The sequence below is a fragment of the Bos indicus genome, chromosome 19, assembly GCF_029378745.1.
Source record: "Bos indicus isolate NIAB-ARS_2022 breed Sahiwal x Tharparkar chromosome 19, NIAB-ARS_B.indTharparkar_mat_pri_1.0, whole genome shotgun sequence".
Classification (NCBI taxonomy): Eukaryota; Metazoa; Chordata; class Mammalia; order Artiodactyla; family Bovidae; genus Bos; species Bos indicus.
Genome location: NC_091778.1, coordinates 53,786,107 through 53,803,582, shown reverse-complemented (window position 1 = coordinate 53,803,582; position 17,476 = coordinate 53,786,107). Strand labels below are relative to the sequence as shown.

The window sequence follows — 17,476 nt, the reverse complement described above, 5'->3', positions numbered from 1 at the left end:
ACACACACACACACACACACACACACGACACTGTCGTTTTCCTTCCATTGCGTCTTTCTGTGTCTCCCACCGCTCCCTGCTGGCTGTGTCCTGCCAGGACAGGGCCATCCCACGTTCGTTCCTCCTGCCTTTCTGCACCCAGAACCAGGGGGCGGGGGGGGAGGTGGGGGCCATGGCAGGTGCACCACAGACACTGATGACAGACAAGGGCAGGACAGGGGTTCTCCTAACCAAGTTGGTGAAGGTGAGCAAGGCAAGGGAAGCAGGGCTTCTACACTGATAGCGGGGGTGCAGCGTGCCTTCATCAGGATCTTTATTCAAGGACAATATTGCACCATGTGTCACGGGCACCCACCCCACCCCCTAGCACACTCTCCCAAAATATCACTGTTCAGCCTTCATTCCAGGGAAAATGGGCATGCAAATTAACTTTTTGTACATTAAATACTCAGTGAACAAAATGAATAGAGAGTCCCTGGAGACACAGTGCTGTGTGTGATAGCAAAGAAAGTCCCAAGAAGAGGACTTTGGCTAAACAAATTATGATATATCCATACAGTAGAGGACTACCAATAAAATATTTGCTAACATGGAAACCCATTCACAATATGCTATTTTAAATACTAAGTTATAAAACAATAATAGAATGTGATTGCACACACACAGGCAAACACAACACACACACATCAGGGTGATAGGAATAGTAAACTTTAAATAATGGGCTGATTTTTATTTTCTTTTTGCTTATTTACATATTCTAATTTGCATAGAATGAACACTTTTTTTTAATGCGGACTGTGTTTAAAACTGCTGCTGCTGCTAAGTCACTTCAGTCGTGTCCGACTAAAAACTGAATTCAGCTCAATCTTTACCTCTCAGCCTGCACCTTGGTCAACAAGCCCTTGTCTGGCAGATTGGGGAGCTCCGTGGGAGGGCACCTGCCCCTGGCTGACCGTCCCCACTCAGCCCAGCCTGGGGAGGAGCCCAGCAGTTTTGGCACCTTCTGCCTCAGCCGGGTACCGTGGGTGCACAAGCTGGTCCATGGCACAGAGCGGCCTTCTCAGTTAATAACTTACCCAGATCCAGAAATGTCTCAGCAGTCATGGTATAATTAACTCACACCACTTTATGCTCTATAACGGTAATGAATAGATGATTTATTAAAGCCCTGACGACAGGAGTGCGATTCCCCAGTGTAATGCCTCCTTTCACATCCAGCTCTGCCCTCTTATCATCCCTGTGAGTGTTCGAGGCCGCTCTGACCTCCAGTGTCTGCCATGCACATCCCGCAAGAGCAGAGGCTGACTGGACTCAGCATCTCCACTAAGATGCTCGTGGCCCAAAGAGGGTCCCACCCGAGCCTTCACTCCGTGCCCCTTCCAAGAATCAGCACGAGGCCAGACTGCTAGGAGTGCAGTGATTCCCCTGGAACGACACTCAAGGACATTCACGAGACCCAGCACTTGGGGTCGAGCTGAGTGTGCTGGGCCTCCAGGCACCATCCCACCTGATCTGATGGCCCAGCATGTGGCTACTGTTATTGTTCCCGTGTCACGGCTGGGGCTCAAGGCTCAGGCAAGTGCTGGATGGGCTTTTTGAGCCGTGTTTAATTTCACGTGTGTCCTTCTGTTGCTGAGAGTAGCCTCAGCAACTATATAAACAAAAGCTAGGGTCACGGGGAAGGAAGGCGATTTGGGAAGCTCGGGGCTCTCCGATGTCCTTTTGGGGGCTCTGAGCTTAATGACGTGAGACCAACGTCCACGTAACCTCGACTGTCCACTGCAGGCCTGCACGGAAATAGAGGCCATCAGCATGGAGAAGAAGCACATCCTGCAGCAGTGGGCCACCAGCCTGGTGGGCATGAAACATCGCGACGAGGCTCACAGGACCATCCAGGAGGCGCTCAGGTGCGGGCGGCCCTGCTGGTTGCCACAGAGGTGGGCCAGGCGTCTCAGGGCCACAGGCAGGGCCCTGGATGGAGCGGTGGGAGAACTTGTGACATGTGGGAACTCGGAGGCAGGTGCAAAGTGGACTCCATGCCCGCCTCCTCCCAGGCGAGCACGGAGCGCCCGTCCCCAGCTCTCCTGGGACAAAGGGGCGCACCTGCAGCCCTGCGGCCCCAATTTCCGTTCTTGAAACCCCCCCTTATTGTTCACCCAGATTTCAGTGTTTCTTAAATCCTTTCAAACTTTCCGTGGCACCGGGAGCTGCAAAGCTTTCATGCTCAGATTTCCTGGGAGGATTAAGGAGAAACAGTGAGAAAGAGAGGGAAAGAAAAAGGGGTATTTATCTTGGAGAGATAAAGGTGTCCCTTTGATTTGCAGTTTCACCACCTGTGTGCAGAAACTTCACCTATTGTTCTGCCGAGGGCTGAGTTCCAATCGAAATCCCGCTTTAATCTCCACGAAAAGGGAAGGAAGAGGCCCCGCCTGGCATTCCCCTCTCACTTCTAGCGAGGGCTAGACATGCACCCTGGGTGGGGTGGTGGAGCCTGGGGGTTCCACCATTGCCTTAGTTCCCCAAACCAGCAGGATGCTTGGGGTCCAGATGTGGAAGCAGGTCCTAGAGGGAACGCGTCATAGCTCAACTCAGCCCTCAGCGTGCAGCCTGGCAGTGAGCTGTGCCCAGGAGAGGCCTGCTGACCACGGGGAGGAGGGATTAGGTTGCTTTGCCAGTCCCATGGCATGGCCTCTGGTAGCCCAACAGCTAGGAGAGACGTTCCTTCTCAGTCTTGTGATTAAGAAAAACAAAAATGGAGGCATATACCTATGACTGTTTTTAAAGCAAGCCACATTTATGTGGGTAATGCCAGACTAAAAATACTTATTTCCTTCACTTCCCTGAGTCGATGATAGAAAGACAAAGGGAGGCCTTCCCTGGTGGTCCAGTGGTTAAGAATCCGCCTCCCAGTGCGGGGGACATGGGTTCGATCTCTGCTCTGGGAAGATCCCACGTGCCTCAAGGCAGCTAAGCCCATGTGCCACAACTATTTAGCGGGTGCTCTAGAGCCCACGAGCCACACCTACTGATGCCCGTGTGACCTAGAGCCCGTGCTCCGCAACAAGAGAAGCCACCCCAATGAGAAGCCCGTGTGCTGCAGCAAAGAGTAGTCCCCACTCTGCAACTAGAGAAAACCCACTTAGCAACAAAGTTCCAGCACAGCCAAAATGAAATGAATACATGTTTAAAATCTGAAATAAATAAAGAAAGAAAGAAAGCCAAAGGGAGAATCAGAATTATCCAGGCAAAGTCTGGCTAAAAATCTGCCTTCCCTTTGAACATGCAGGGAGGGACTGGACCGTCCCAGGGCTGTGGGCTTGGGCTGTCCCCTGCCCGGCCCCCTGGGGCTGCTGGTCTACCTGCTTCCGCTGTGTCTGTCGACTGAGAGCTGCCCCATGTTTGGTGAGCAGAGGCCTTAGCTAGTGAGCAGTTTTTGCCTCTTGCCTAACACTGACCTTGAGTAAGGTCAAGGCTGAGAGTCTCATGGCCTGTGGACTCCCCCACACAGGGACCTCCAGAGTTCAGGGGGACACCCTGCATTTAGGCCAGCACTCTGTGTCTCCAGGACTAACCTGGATATCCCCCAACAACCCTCCTCCTGACCTTGTCCCCTCCACTCCCACCGGCTGTTCCTACCTGTCCTCTGAGGCATGGCTTGACGGTCACTCCTTTTCTTTTTTCTTGTTTTGAAATTCAGTATTTTGAATAGATAACACAGTGACTTGGTCTAAACTATCTGTAGACTCATATTCAGTGAGGTGAATATGCCCGTGTCCTCCATGACCTGCTGCCCCTTCCCCCACACACACTCCTCCTGGTTTCCTGGGTCTCCATCCCTAGGTCATCCACAATAGCAAAAGAAACTACACAAATTCACCTTCTTCACTTTCCCTTTTGTGCCGTGTTCTGTGCCTTGCTCTTTTCATTCCACTGGGTGTCCTGGAGATCGTCCAAAACATACTGGTTGTTTGTCCCTTCTTTTCCTGCCACATACCCTCTGATGGACTCAAGGTTATCCACATGCCTTTCCCGTCACAGTGTTGCTGTACAGAGTCACATCCAGGGCTATCATAGTCTATATCATTCTGTATAATTATGTTCCCTATCAAGCCGGGAAGTTCTGGATTCCAGGGCACGCACTCAGCAGGCTGGACAGGGATTTCCCAGGAGGGCTGAGATGATAACACTTCCCCCAGCAGTGTTCCAAAGTCCCCTCCCTGACAACTGAGCACATGTTGGACTGTGCTGATCTCACTGATGAGAAAAATGACATCATGTGTTTATAACAGGCACCCATTGAATGTTCATTTTAGCAACGCACACCTCCCCTAGCAACAAGTCATAGGGCACTAGTTCTGGCTCAGCTGGCCTTCCTGCGACCCCAGATACATCAGCCATGGAGGAGGGAGGCCTCCTTTCAAACCTGTTGACCGCACAGGATGCTGTGAGAATTGTGAACTGTGATTGCAGCGCTGCATCCAGATAGATGTGAAGGAGGGAATCTGAGACTGTTTAACCAAAGTCAAGATGTTGCAAAAACAGAACATTGCATCGCTTGGGACTTCCAGGCCAGGTCAGCGGCTGAACTAAAGTACCAAATATAAGCTCGTAGCGTGTAGACCATTTTAGAAAATGAACAAAAACGGTGATTTCCTGGCTGATGGTCCAGTTGTTGGACATGAAGCTAGACATCCCCCTGCCCCCGACCCTCCTGGGAGCTGTCTGGGTGCTGAGGAAGTGCCTTAGCTGTGGGAGAAGAGAGGGAGGTGGAAGGTGGTGTGGGACTTGGAGGCAGGGACTGCCTCCTCAGCGCCGGCTGGCCTCCGTCAGGCCCGGGGTCTGGCAGGTGGTGCCCCACCACCGCCGACATCCCCCAAGCCCAGGGAGGCCTGCAGCTCTGGACACCCGGGGCCGCCACAGGCACAGAGAGCAGCTGGTTAACATGGGGCAGACACAGGGCATGGGCAGGGCCCTTGGGGGTTGCCCTGATGACACACCGTGTCGCATCCCCCCTTCCCACTTGGGGAGGCCAAGTGGCCCTCGCTCCCTGGGACTCCTGGGCATATCGTGTCGATTGGGACCCAGCGGGTGACCTGAGATCACATGGGTCTCTGCTACAGCAAGACGTGAAAGACAAGATTCCCACCAACTCTTTACCATTAGTGGCAAAGTCCCATCAGGAGGGGTCCCAACCACAGAATCATGACGAGGCTGTGGCAAACACTGAGAGTCACACCTGCAAAGCCCACGAGCCTAGTTAGGGAGATTGGGATCCACATTAAATGCTGCATTTAAAATGGACAGCCACCAAGGTCCTACTACATAGCGTAGGGAACTCTGCTCAATGTTATGTGGCAGCCTGGATGGGAGGGGCGTTCGGGGGGAGACGGATACTTGTACGTATGCGTACGGCTGAGTCCCTTCCCTGCCCACCTGAAACTATCACAGCATTGTTAATCGGCTGTACTCCAACACAAAATAAAAGTTAAGAAGCAAACCGGTCATTCCCATGTGAAACGTCTCAGAACAAGCCAGAAAATTCAGGCTATACTGTGTTCAGCTGGGGTTAGGAAGGATACCCTGCCTAGAATTTACACCCTCTCAAGGTCAGGGACACAAACAGGTCCCCTTGTGCCCGGGTTTCTGCTTCTGCCATACTTTCCGATAGGAAACCCAGGGGCAGGCAGGGCTCAGCACCTCTGTCAGGTGTTAACTGGTCACTTCATCGCCTTGAGCTCCTGCAGCAGGTTCCCTCTTAATCCTCAGATGGATTGGGTCAAGCTTCAGACATACTCTAGACTCCACCAGTTCTTTATGTTTTTTTTTTTTCTATTGGTATCTGTTAATCAAGGACATTTTAATCTATTTTTATTGAAGTATAGTTGATTTACATACAATGTAGTAATTTCTGCTGTACAGCAAAGTGATTCTGTTATACATATATATATATTCTTTTTTAAATATTATTTTCCATTATGGTTTATTATAGGATATTGAATATAGTTTTCCTGTGCTATATATTAGGATTTGTTGTTTATCCATTCTCTCTATAAAAGCTTATATCTGCTGACCCCAACCTCCCACTTCATCTCTCCTCTGACCTCCCCTGCTCGGCAACTACTAGTCTGTTCTCTATGAAGGACAATTTTAAAGTGTGTCTTTTAAATTTTTTATTTATTTTACTTTTTGGCCATGCCATGTGGCTTGTGGGATGTTAGTTCCCCCTGGGGGATTGAACCTGGGCCATGGCATGAAAGCACTGAATCCTAACCACTGGGCCACTAGGAGTTCCCAAGTGTGTCTTTTTTAAAAATAATTTTTATTCAGGATAAGTGACCACATCCCAGGAAATTAGAAAAACAGAAATAAAGATTTAAAATACCACCATCTTTCTCCTTTTGTGACAATGACAGTTTATTAGCTAGCATTCTGGTGTCTTTTTGCCAGTGCATGTCTTACTGAGTGTTCTAATTTCTGTCGTAAAAACTGGACATCTTGGACTTCCCTGGGGGTCCAGTGGTTAAGACTCCATGCTTCCGCTGCACGGGGCGCTGCTGAACCCCTGGTCGGGGAGGCTCTGTGTGCTGCATGGTGCAGCCAAAAAAAACAATAAACAAAAAATGTGGGTGTCTTATCATTATTGTCAAATCCTAGATACTTATAAGGCTTCTACTTCCTAAAGAAGTATAAGAAAATAAGTAACTTTTAAAACTTTGGTTTATTGAAGATAACTTATGTAAAAATTTATTATGTAAAGTATTATTGTTAGGTAAATTATTTATTATGTCAATTACCATTATTATTATGTAAGAAGTTATCCTTTGTCAGAGCACGATTCAGATTAGCAAATGGACAGAGGCAAGTAACCATTACACGCTCAAGATATCACATATTTCCTGCAACCCCGAATTTATTGCCTCTTCCCGCCTCCAGCCCCTAGCAAACACTCATCTGCTGTTTCTGTAGTTTTGTCATTTCCAGAATCTCATATAAGTGGGATCACACGATACACAGCTTTTCTTGTCTGGCTTCTTTTCACTTTGCACAGTGCTTTGAAAGTCTTCCTGGCGTTTCAGGGTCAGCAGTCTGTTCCTTCTCGTTTCCAAGTAATACTCCCTCACGTGGATACATCAACATCTGGTTGTTTCCAGTCTGGAGGGTGGCAGGACCAGAGCTGCAGTGCTGTTGTGTGCAGATGTTGGTGTGGGAATGCAAAGTGGAACAGGTCGCTCTGGGAAACACCTCCACAGCACTGAGATTCCCAGTCAGTCCCATCCTCACCAATGCTTAGCAGTGCCATCGTTTTCATGTTAGTTGTTAGCAGACATGTCGCGGTGTTCTGTTGAGATTTTAATTTGATTTCCCTAATGACTAATGATAGTGAGCATTTTTTCATGTGAGTATTTGTCATATCTTCTTTGATGAAGTCTATTTTGCTCATTTTAAAAAATTGAAGTATAGTTGATTACAGTGTTTCAGGTATACACCAAGCAGCAAAGTGACTCAGATCTATAATACATACATATATATATATATATAGTGTTGTTGTGTTGCTGTCGTTTAGTCACTAAGTCGTATCTGACTTTTTTGCGTGATGCTATAGATTGTAATCTGCTAGGCTTCTCTGTCCATGGGATTTCCCAGGCAAGAATACTAGAGTGGGTTGCCATTTCCTTCTCCAGGGGATCTTCCCAACCCAGGGATTGAACCCATGTCTCCTGCTTGGCAAGTGGATTCTTTACTACTGAGCCACTTGGGAAGCCCACATATACGTATGGAAAAGTACATACACTTTTCCATACATCTTACATTTTATTGTAAGATATTGAATATAGTTCTCTGAGCTGCTGCTGCTGCTGCTGCTGCTAAGTCGCTTCAGTCGTGTCTGACTCTGTGCGACCCCATAGACAGCAGCCCACTAGGCTCCCCCGTCCCTGAGATTCTCCAGGCAAGAACACTGGAGCGGGTTGCCATTTCCTTCTCCAAGTTCTCTGAGCTAGTTTATCTATTTCATATATAGTAGAGTGTATCTGTTAATCTCAAATTCCCAGTGCATCCCTCCAACCCCTTTCCCCCTTGGTAACCTTGAGTCTGTTTTTTGTCTATGAGTCTATTTCTACTTTGTAAATAAGTTCATATGTATCATTTTTTTTAGATTACTCATTTAAGTGATACCATGCATTTGTCGATCTCTGACTTACTTCACTTAATATGATAATCTCTAGGTCCATCCATGTTCTTGCAAATGGCACTATTTCATCCTTTTTTGTATCGATGGACGTGAGTCTGAGTGAACTCCGGGAGTTGGTGACGGACAGGGAGGCCTGGCGTGCTGCAATTCATGGGGTCGCAAAGAGTCGGACACGACCGAGCGACGGAACTGAACTGAACTGAATCACTTATATATACACCATATCTTCTTTATCCATTCATCTGTCAATGGACATGTAGATTGCTTTCATGTTTTGGCTATTGTAGATAGTGCTGCTATAAACACTGGGGTGTATGTATCTTTTTGAATTAGACTTTTCATCTTTTCCAGATATATGCCCAGGAGTGGGATTGCTGGATAACATGGTAACTTTATTTTTAGTTTTTTAAGGAACATTCATACTGTTCTCTGTAGTGGCTGCACCAATTTATATTCCTACCAACAGTGTAGGAGGGTTCCTTTTTCTTCACACCCTCTCCAGCATTTATTGTTTGTACTTTTTTTAAAGTATTCATTTATTTGGGCAAGTTGGGTCTTGGTTGCATCATGTAGGGGCTTTCCTTGTAGCACACGGGCTCTCTAGTTGTGGCATACAGGTTCCAGGAGCACATGGGCCCGGGAGTTTTGGCACGAGGGCTTAGTTTCTCTGTGGCATGTGGGGTTTTAGTTCCCCAGCCAGGGACTGAACCCACATCTTCTGCATTGCAAGTCAGATTCTTAACCACTGGACCACCAGGGAAGTCCCAATTATTCGTAGTTTTTGATTATGACTATTCTGACTGGTGGGCTTCCCTCATAGCTCGGTTGGTAAAGAATCCACCTGCAATGCAGGAGACCCTGGTTCGATTCCTGGGTTGGGAAGATCCTCTGGAGAAGGGATAAGGAATAGGCGACCCACTCCAGTAGACTTGGGCTTCCCTTGTGGCTCAGCTGGTAAAGAATCCACCTGCAATGCAGGGGATCTGGGTTTGATCCCTGGGTTGGGAAAATCCCCTGGAGAAGGGAAAGGCTACCCACTCCAGTATTCTGGTCTGGAGAATTCCATGGACTGTATAGTCCATGGGGTGGCAAAGAGTCAGACACGACTGAGCGACTTTCACTTTCACTTTGATTATGACCATTCTGACGGGTGTGTGGTGATATCCACTGTAGTTTTGATTTGCATTTCTCTAATTATTAGCCATATTGAGCATCTTTGGCTATCTGTATACCTTCTTTGGAGAAATGTATGTTTAGATTTTCTGCCTATTTTTTGATTGGGTTGTTTGTTTTTTTGATATTGAGCTATTTGAACTGTTTGTATATATTGGAAGTTAATCCCTTGTCGGTCATATCATTTGCAAATATTTCCTCCCAGTCTGTATGTCGTCTTTTTTTTGTTTATGGTTTCCTTCACTGTGAAAAATGTGGACTTTTCAGTCCCATTTGTTTATTTTTAAACTTTATTTTAATTCAGTCCCATTTGTTTATTTTTTATTTGATTTTATGTTTTAACTGTGCTGGGTCTTTATTGATGTGCGTGTGCTTTCTGGTTGTGGAGAGTCGGGACTGCTCTCTAATCGCAGTGTGCGGGCTTCTCATTGCAATGGCTTCTCTTACTGTGGAGCACAGGCTCTAGGCATGCAGGCTTCTGTTGCAGCTGGTGGGCTCCGAGCACAGGCTCAGTAGTTGTGGTGCACAGACTTAGTAGTCCCATGGCACGTGGGATCTTTCCTGACCAGAGATCAAACTGGTGTCCCCTGCACTGCAAGGCGGATTCTCAACCACTGGACCACCAGGGAAGTCCCCATTTGTTTATTTTTGCTTTTGTTTCCATTATTCTAGGAGATGGATCAAAAAATATTACTGCAGTTTATGTTAAAGAGTGCTCAGCTTATATTTTCCTCTCAGAGTTTTACAGTATCTGGCCTTATATTTAAGTCTTTAACTCATTTTGAGTTTATTTTTGTATATGGTGTTAGAAAATGTTCTAATTTCATTCTTTTACAAGTAGCTGTCTGGTTTTCCCAGCACTTGTTATTGAAGAGACTGTCTGTTCTCCATTGTATATTCTTGTCTCCTTTGTTTAGATTAATTGACCATGTGTGTGGGTTTATTTCCGGACTCTGTTCTGTTCCATTGATCTATGTGTCTGTTTTGTGTGTGTGTTTGGGCCAGTACCATACTGTTTTGATCACTGTAGCTTCATAGTATAGTCTGAAGTCAGGGAGTGTGATTTCTCCAGCTTGTTCTTCTTTCTCAAGATTGCTTTGGCTATTCAGAATATTTTGTGTTTTCATATAAATTTTAAAAGTTATTGTTCCAGTTCTGTGAAAAATGCCACTGGTGATTTGTTAGGGATTACATTGAATCTGTAGATTGCCTTGAGTAGTATGGCCATCCTAACAATATTGATTCTTTCAACCCAAGAACACAGTATATCTTTCTATCTATTTGTGTCATCTTCAGTTTCTTTCATCAGCATCTTTTAGTTTTCAGAGTGCAGGTTTTTTTTTTTTTTTTAATGTGTAATAATGACAGACTTTATTTTTTTGGGCTCCAAAATCACTGCAGATGGTGACTGCAGCCATGAAATTAAAAGACGCTTACTCCTTGGAAGAAAAGTTATGACCAACCTAGACAGCATGTTAAAAAGCAGAGATATTACCTTGCCAACAAAGGCCTGTCTAGTCAAGGCTATGGTTTTTCCAGTAGTCATGTATGGATGTGAGAGTTGGACTATAGAGAAGGCTGAGTGCTCAAGAATTGATGCTTTTGAACTGTGGTGTTGGAGAAAACTCTTGAGAGTTCCTTGGACTGCAAGGAGATCCAACCAGTCCATCCTAAAGGAAATCAGTCCTGAATATTCATTGAAAGGACTAATGTTGAAGCTGAAACTCCAATACTTTGGCCACCTGATGCAAAGAACTGACTCATTTGAAAAGACCCTGATGCTGGGAAAGACTGAAGGCGGGAGGAGAAGGGGACAACAGAGAATGAGATGGTTCGATGGCATCACCAATGCGATGGCCATGAGTTTGAGCAGGCTCCTGTAGTTGGTGATGGACAGGGAGGTCTGTTGTGCTGCAGTCCATGGGGTCACAAAGAGTCGGACACAACTGAGCGACTGAACTGACTGACTAATGATGTTTACTGCTACACTGATGAAATGAGGAAAAAAAAAAAAACACAAAACTGGATAGAGCCTAATTGTATCCCAGTGAGGTATTTAGAGTTCTATCTGGTCATTGAAAAGAATTAAGGGAAGAAATGTCTGACACACAGAAATTCAAATTCCATTATCCAGGATCTGCAGTTTTTAACTTGACATTACTTATGGGCATGTCCATGGCCAGTATGCTGAGGGAATTTGAAGAGACAGCCACCTGTGTTCTTCCCAGCCACATCATTTACTCAAATGCCCTGAGCGTCATGTTCAAGAGTGCTAAACTGAGATAGCAGCATTTTCTTTCCAAGATTATGATCACGACTAAAGGAGATGGGATGGCAGTGACCACTCCTCACCACCAAGCACAAGCCAACAGTTTCCTGTCCTTCCTCCTCCTATCATCACAATATTAGAAGAGTTTTATTTTTTTTTTAAATTCTAAAGAGAAATGTAGCGTAATTTTTAATTGCATATACACGATTAATAGTATCAGTGAAATAAGAATTAACCAATTCACTAACATTACAAAATCACCAAATATACAAAGCGGTCTTGCACATTAGTTATAACTTACTCCCCGGTTCTCATATTAACCTAAGTAAATTACATATGAGTACAGCCACAAGAGATTAGTTAAAAAGTATAATATAGTTCCAGTTTCAATTTTTTATGTAGTATTAATTACTATGGAAGAAAAAAAATCTCATGAAAGAAGAGTAAGCCAAACTTGCTAAAAATAAAGTCAAAGACTTGCTTGCTATAATCAGTGTGTTTGAATATTTAAAGTACAGTTTGAATGCTTGGGAGACTGTTATCAAAGTCAGTGTTAATATTTTCATTTTATTAATTTGGGTGACAGATTTTGCAAAACATAGGCTCTTAGTCTGTCAGCATGTATAAGAGGATTCAACTCAAATACTTGCAGTTCCTATATATAACTCAAAAGGAACTCAGATGCCTTTACCACACATGATTACATGTGACATAGAATGGGCTAAACACCCCAATATCCTTTTCTCAAGCATAAAAGTAACATAAATTTACAACCTCTATACTGTGGGATCTGAGAATTCTTTTGAAATTAAACACAAGGAAATTGAAATTAAACACATGACTATAATCATTATAGTCATGGCAAAAACTAGACTGGGGACTGTCCAAGATAACAGTTTCAGTTCCTTGTTAGCAAGTTTTCTCAATTTTACAAGGGGGAAGGAATAATTAGTTTGCTATCTATTGACTTCATTACCATAGTTATAAAAGTACGGTTGACACAGGGAGCGCGAGTGCCTAGCAGAATTAGGTAGACTTAATTTCTTTCCTTTTAAAGAATCCGTTTTGTTAATGTCTAAAAACCATTAAATGCAAGGTTGAATCCGAGAAAGATATCCCAAAATCTAATGCTGTTACCACCAAGAACATCCAAAAGCTTGAAGGGATTTCAAAGGGGAACAAAGGTCAGCTTGAATGAATGAAATGAAGTCGCTCAGTCATGTCCGACTCTTTGTGATCCCATGGACTGTAGCCCACCAGGCTCCTCGGTCCATGGGATTTTCCAGGCATGAATACTGGAGTGGGTTGCCATTTCCTTCTCCATAGAAGAGTTTTAGACTTGGGCTTGAGAAGGGTAGTAGTTCCAACACATTAGAAAATAGTAGTCAAGATTCAATCACTGTTGGGACTTCCCTGGTGGTTCAGTGGTTAGGAGTCCATGCTTCCACTGCAGGAGGCTGGGTTTGATTTCTTGTTGGGGAATTAAGATCCTACATGGTGTGTACTGTAGCTATAAAAATAAATATTTGAAAGTCATGCAAAAAATTTTTTTAATATTCAACTAATACTAATAGAGTTGGTTTCCTAATTTCTTTCTCTTCACTCTATGAGCTTCCTCCCAGTAGGGTACCACCATACACATTGGTGTTCTGATATCCTGGCTTTGATCTTTCAATTTTGGCAGTGAATGCCAGCATCAAGTCAAGTCCATGGATGTTGAGCTTGAAGCCTATAAGAAATCCATCATGAAGGAGGAAGAAAAGAATGAGAAGCTGGCCAGCATCCTGAACCGGGCAGAGACAGAAGCCAACCTGATGCAGAAACTGACCTCACAGTGCCTGACTAAGGAGGAGGCCCTGCAGAATGAGTTTAACACCTACAGGCTCACCCTGCTGGACACAGAGGATGCACTGGGCAAGGCCCATGTGGTATGGTCATGTCCCCCACCAGCAGGGCAAGCCTCCCCACTCTACTTCATAGTATCCACCCTCTAACTCTTTCTTTCTAGGAATACACAGCAACTGTGGGAGAATTGCAGACTGTCCACCAGGCCATCCAGCATGAGCAGGAGCTGAGGAGGAAGATGGATGCCTCCATCATGGAGAAGCTGAAGGAGCACATGACCTCCAACAAGATGACCAAATACTTCCACCAGCTCATCCTGAAGCTCCAGAAGGAAAAGACCAACCTGGTACGCCAGCTGCACACACCTGGGCCACAAAGGGTGGATGCTTTCATGGTGCTTAAGCATTGGGGCAGCTCTAGTGGGAACAGACCACATGTGGTGGAAGGGCACGGAGCATGTCCATTCACCTTTCATTTTTGTCTAGTTGTAAAAGTAATGCATTTTTATTGTGGAAAACCTGGAAATACAAAAAGGCATAAGAAGAAAATAAGACAGCTGCAATCCCACCTTCCACAGACAATCTCTTCTGAAACTCAGGTGTATTTCCTTCTGGAAATTTTTCTAAACACACATGGTCATACTCATACACACAAAGACACACAGAAACACACATTCACATACACATTCCCACATGCACACATGAGCAAAAACAAGCACACAGATTCACACACACATATACACATTTGTTTAACATGTTCAAATACATGAACAGACATGTGAAGATGCATATGCACACACAACCAGAGAGGACATAGGACTCTTACTATAATCAGTCTTTAAACCACTCTAATCCATTTTCATTAATTTTACTGAAATGCAACACAGAGCAAAAAGTGCACAAACAAGTGTAGGAGCCCATTAATTTTTCACTGTGTGTGCAGTGTTTTACATTATTGGTCATATTTAACATAACATTTCCCATAAATATTATTAGAAAAAGTGCATGTCGGTTTATGCATCACATTTTATCCTTCAAATATACATGTTTTCTTTAATAATTCTCTTTTCGGACACTTAAAGTTGTTTTAAACTTTAGAAATAACTCAGCACTGAACATACTTGTTCACACATCTTTGTCCACATGTCTGAGGATAAATTGCTGCAGCAGAGACCCTGGTCAAATTGGTAGGAGCATTGAAAATGAATCATGGAGTAGCCCGACCCTCTGCTTTCCCACGATGTGCCTAAAGGTCCTGAGTGAGTGTGACTGGCCCTCCTGGACTGAGGACCCAACCCCTATCCCTGGAAAGAGCTCTCTTTTGCTCCCCCAGGGGTCTTGCCTTTCTCTGAGCAGGGGTCCCTATGTCCTGAAAAAAGCAATTTGCTACTTAGGTTTTTTCTTCTTTGGTTCTTCCTGTGTGACCCCCTGCCTTAGGGTGCTGTCTACCTGGCTTGCTAGAACTCTGAGGCACCTCATGCCTCCCAGATACCTGGGAGGAGACCAGCTGGCTCCTGGCTTGCTTGTGCCAAGGAACTGAGGAGAGGGGGCTGGAGCCAAGACTGTGCATGCCTGGGTCTCCTTGAGATGTCCTGGTTGATGCTAGTGGAGTCCTACCAGTTCTTATTCCAGGAAGTGGGGGCAAGACTACCTGCTGGGAGCAAAACAGTGGGGCCCAAGTGTGCACTGGAAAAGTTATGCAGTGTGGTGAGTGTGAAATAAACTTGCCCAGCCCTGATGCAATATCACAGAGGCTGATCCCCATGCTCCCGGGTGTCCCCCTTTCCCAGTCACCCATGTGGACAACACATGTGCTACCACCCATGTCCACGGGAGGGCAGTAAAGTCCTGGGTCAGCATTTGTTGGAACACTTGGTGGGTGATAGGTGTACTACCACCTATGTCCACAGGAGGGCGCTAAAGAGATTTGGACCAGCATTTATTGCAAAAATTCATGGACAGCAGGTGTACTGCCACCCATGTCCGTGGGAGGGCAGTAAAGGGTCCTGGGCCAGCATTTGTTGGAGCACTTGGTGGGCAGTAGGTATACTACCATCCATGTCCACAGGAGGGCAGTAAAGAGTCCCAGGCCAGCATGTGTTGGTGCACTTGGTGAGATACAGGTGTACTACCACCCATGTTCACATGAGGGCAGTAAAGAGTCCTGGGCTTGCGTTTATTGCAAAAATTCGTGGGGTAGGAGTATTACCACTCATGTCCACAGGAGGGCGGTAAAGAGACTTGGACCAACATTTATTGCAAAAATTCATGGACAGCAGGTGTACTGCCACCCATGTCCACAAGGGGACAATAAAGAGTTCTGGACCAGCATTTATTGCAAAAATTTGTGGGCAGAAGGTGCACTACCACCCATGTTCACAAGAGGGAAATAAAGTTCTGGGCTAGCATTTGTTGGGCCTCTCGGTGGGTGGCAGATGTACTACCACTTGTGTCCACACGAGGGCAGTAAAGTCCTGGGCCAACATTTGTTGGACCAGTTGGTGGGTGGCAGATGTACTACCACCCATGTCCACAGGATGGCAGTAAAGAGTCGTGAACCCAGCATTTGTTGGAGCGCTTTGTGGGCAGTAGGTGTACTACTATTCGTGTCCACATGAGGGCGATAAAGAGTCCTGGGCCAGCATTTGTTGCAACAATAGCCAACAGCAAATCCAGCTCTTGAAAGGAGGCACTTCTCCCACTGCTCAGTACCCCTGTGGCCTGGTGGCAGACAGGGGATATCTGGGACAGGGAGCAGAAGTTGTAGAGGGACAGAATCATCCAGAGCTGTGTTCAGAGGGATTGCAGGCATGGGTGAACCATGAGGTCTACACAGTTAATAAAGGAGCGGTACCGATGTCCCAGGAGGAGGCCAGGGTGGTCTCAACATGTGGGACAAACAGCCTGAGGAGGCTGAGGGGAGGTCAGGGTGCTCTGGTTGGCCTGTTTGGTGGCTGAAAGGAGACTTAGGAACTGAAGCCCTTCCAGTATGGGCAGAGTCCTTGTGAAGACCTGGCAACTTTGGATAATCTTGGCAAAGAAAGGGATGGGTGGATAACCAGAGCTCAGAGGAGCCAAAGGGGCCAAGGTGTTACATAGGAAGCTGGGTGCCTTGAGATGCTGGCAAGGTCTGACTTTAAACCTAGGGATGTCCTGGAAAGCCACGCATGATAGTTGGTCAGAGAGTGGGTGTTTGACAAAGCCAGCTGGGGTCACGTGGGGGAAGAGAAGAAATGACTGGAGCATGGGCAGGAGTTGGTGGGAGCCACAGGCTGATAGAGAGCTGAGGATTTGCAGGGGCAGGAGCCATTGGGCAGCCAACAGTGAGAGGCTGGCTGGCAAGGTCAAGGCATAGCCACAGTCCAGGGAAAAGGGCCCTGATACCAAAGTGAGCCTGAGCTGCCTCCCTCCCTAATTCTCACAAGTGTCCTTACAATCAACTCTCCACTGTAGGAAAGAATGGAGAAAATCTGTCTTCTGAAACCTGCAGAGGAGGCAGGGTGGGCTGGCTCAGCCTTCAGGACAGAGGGCAGGTCCAAGGAGCCCTGGGCAGCTCTGCCCTGGGCTGAAGCTCCCAACCCCAGAACCATGGTTGGCAAAAGTTCCAGGACCACAAGCCTCTGGCCAGGTGGTAAATGACACCCCACAGTACAATCTTTTCTCTCCATGACCGTGTCCAATTTTTTAGTGAAATGTAAAGGACATTTGTCCCATGAAATAGAAGTTAGAAGTTGGCATTTGTCACAGCATTATTTCGAGTAGGAATGTTGATAACAGATGACAAGCTCAAAGAGGGCAGGCGTGTTGGTTTTCTTCACCAAAAGCACATGAGCTGTTGAGAGCAGGGGCCCTGTGCTTGCTGTGGAGCAGATGACATTCCCAGGGACAGCTGTGACTTGCTTCCCAATGTCTGTTACAAATATGACTATTATACAACCATTAAAAATGACATGACATGACGTGTCAAATTGAAACGTGGCTTACAAAGCTATATGTACA

At 46.0% G+C, this 17,476-nt stretch overlaps 1 protein-coding gene across 3 annotated transcripts in view; it reads left to right on the top strand.

The window, feature by feature from the left end:
• The window catches only part of CCDC40 (coiled-coil domain 40 molecular ruler complex subunit), a 44,042-nt gene that overhangs the window by 16,732 nt on the left and 9,834 nt on the right, over positions 1 to 17,476 (top strand). For all 3 annotated transcript variants that reach the window (XM_070773929.1, XM_019982345.2, XM_070773930.1), the window contains 3 exons: positions 1,786 to 1,907; positions 13,318 to 13,561; positions 13,642 to 13,824. In XM_070773929.1, coding sequence (XP_070630030.1) covers positions 1,786 to 1,907; positions 13,318 to 13,561; positions 13,642 to 13,824 — 549 coding nt within the window. The remainder of the gene's footprint in view (positions 1 to 1,785; positions 1,908 to 13,317; positions 13,562 to 13,641; positions 13,825 to 17,476) is intronic.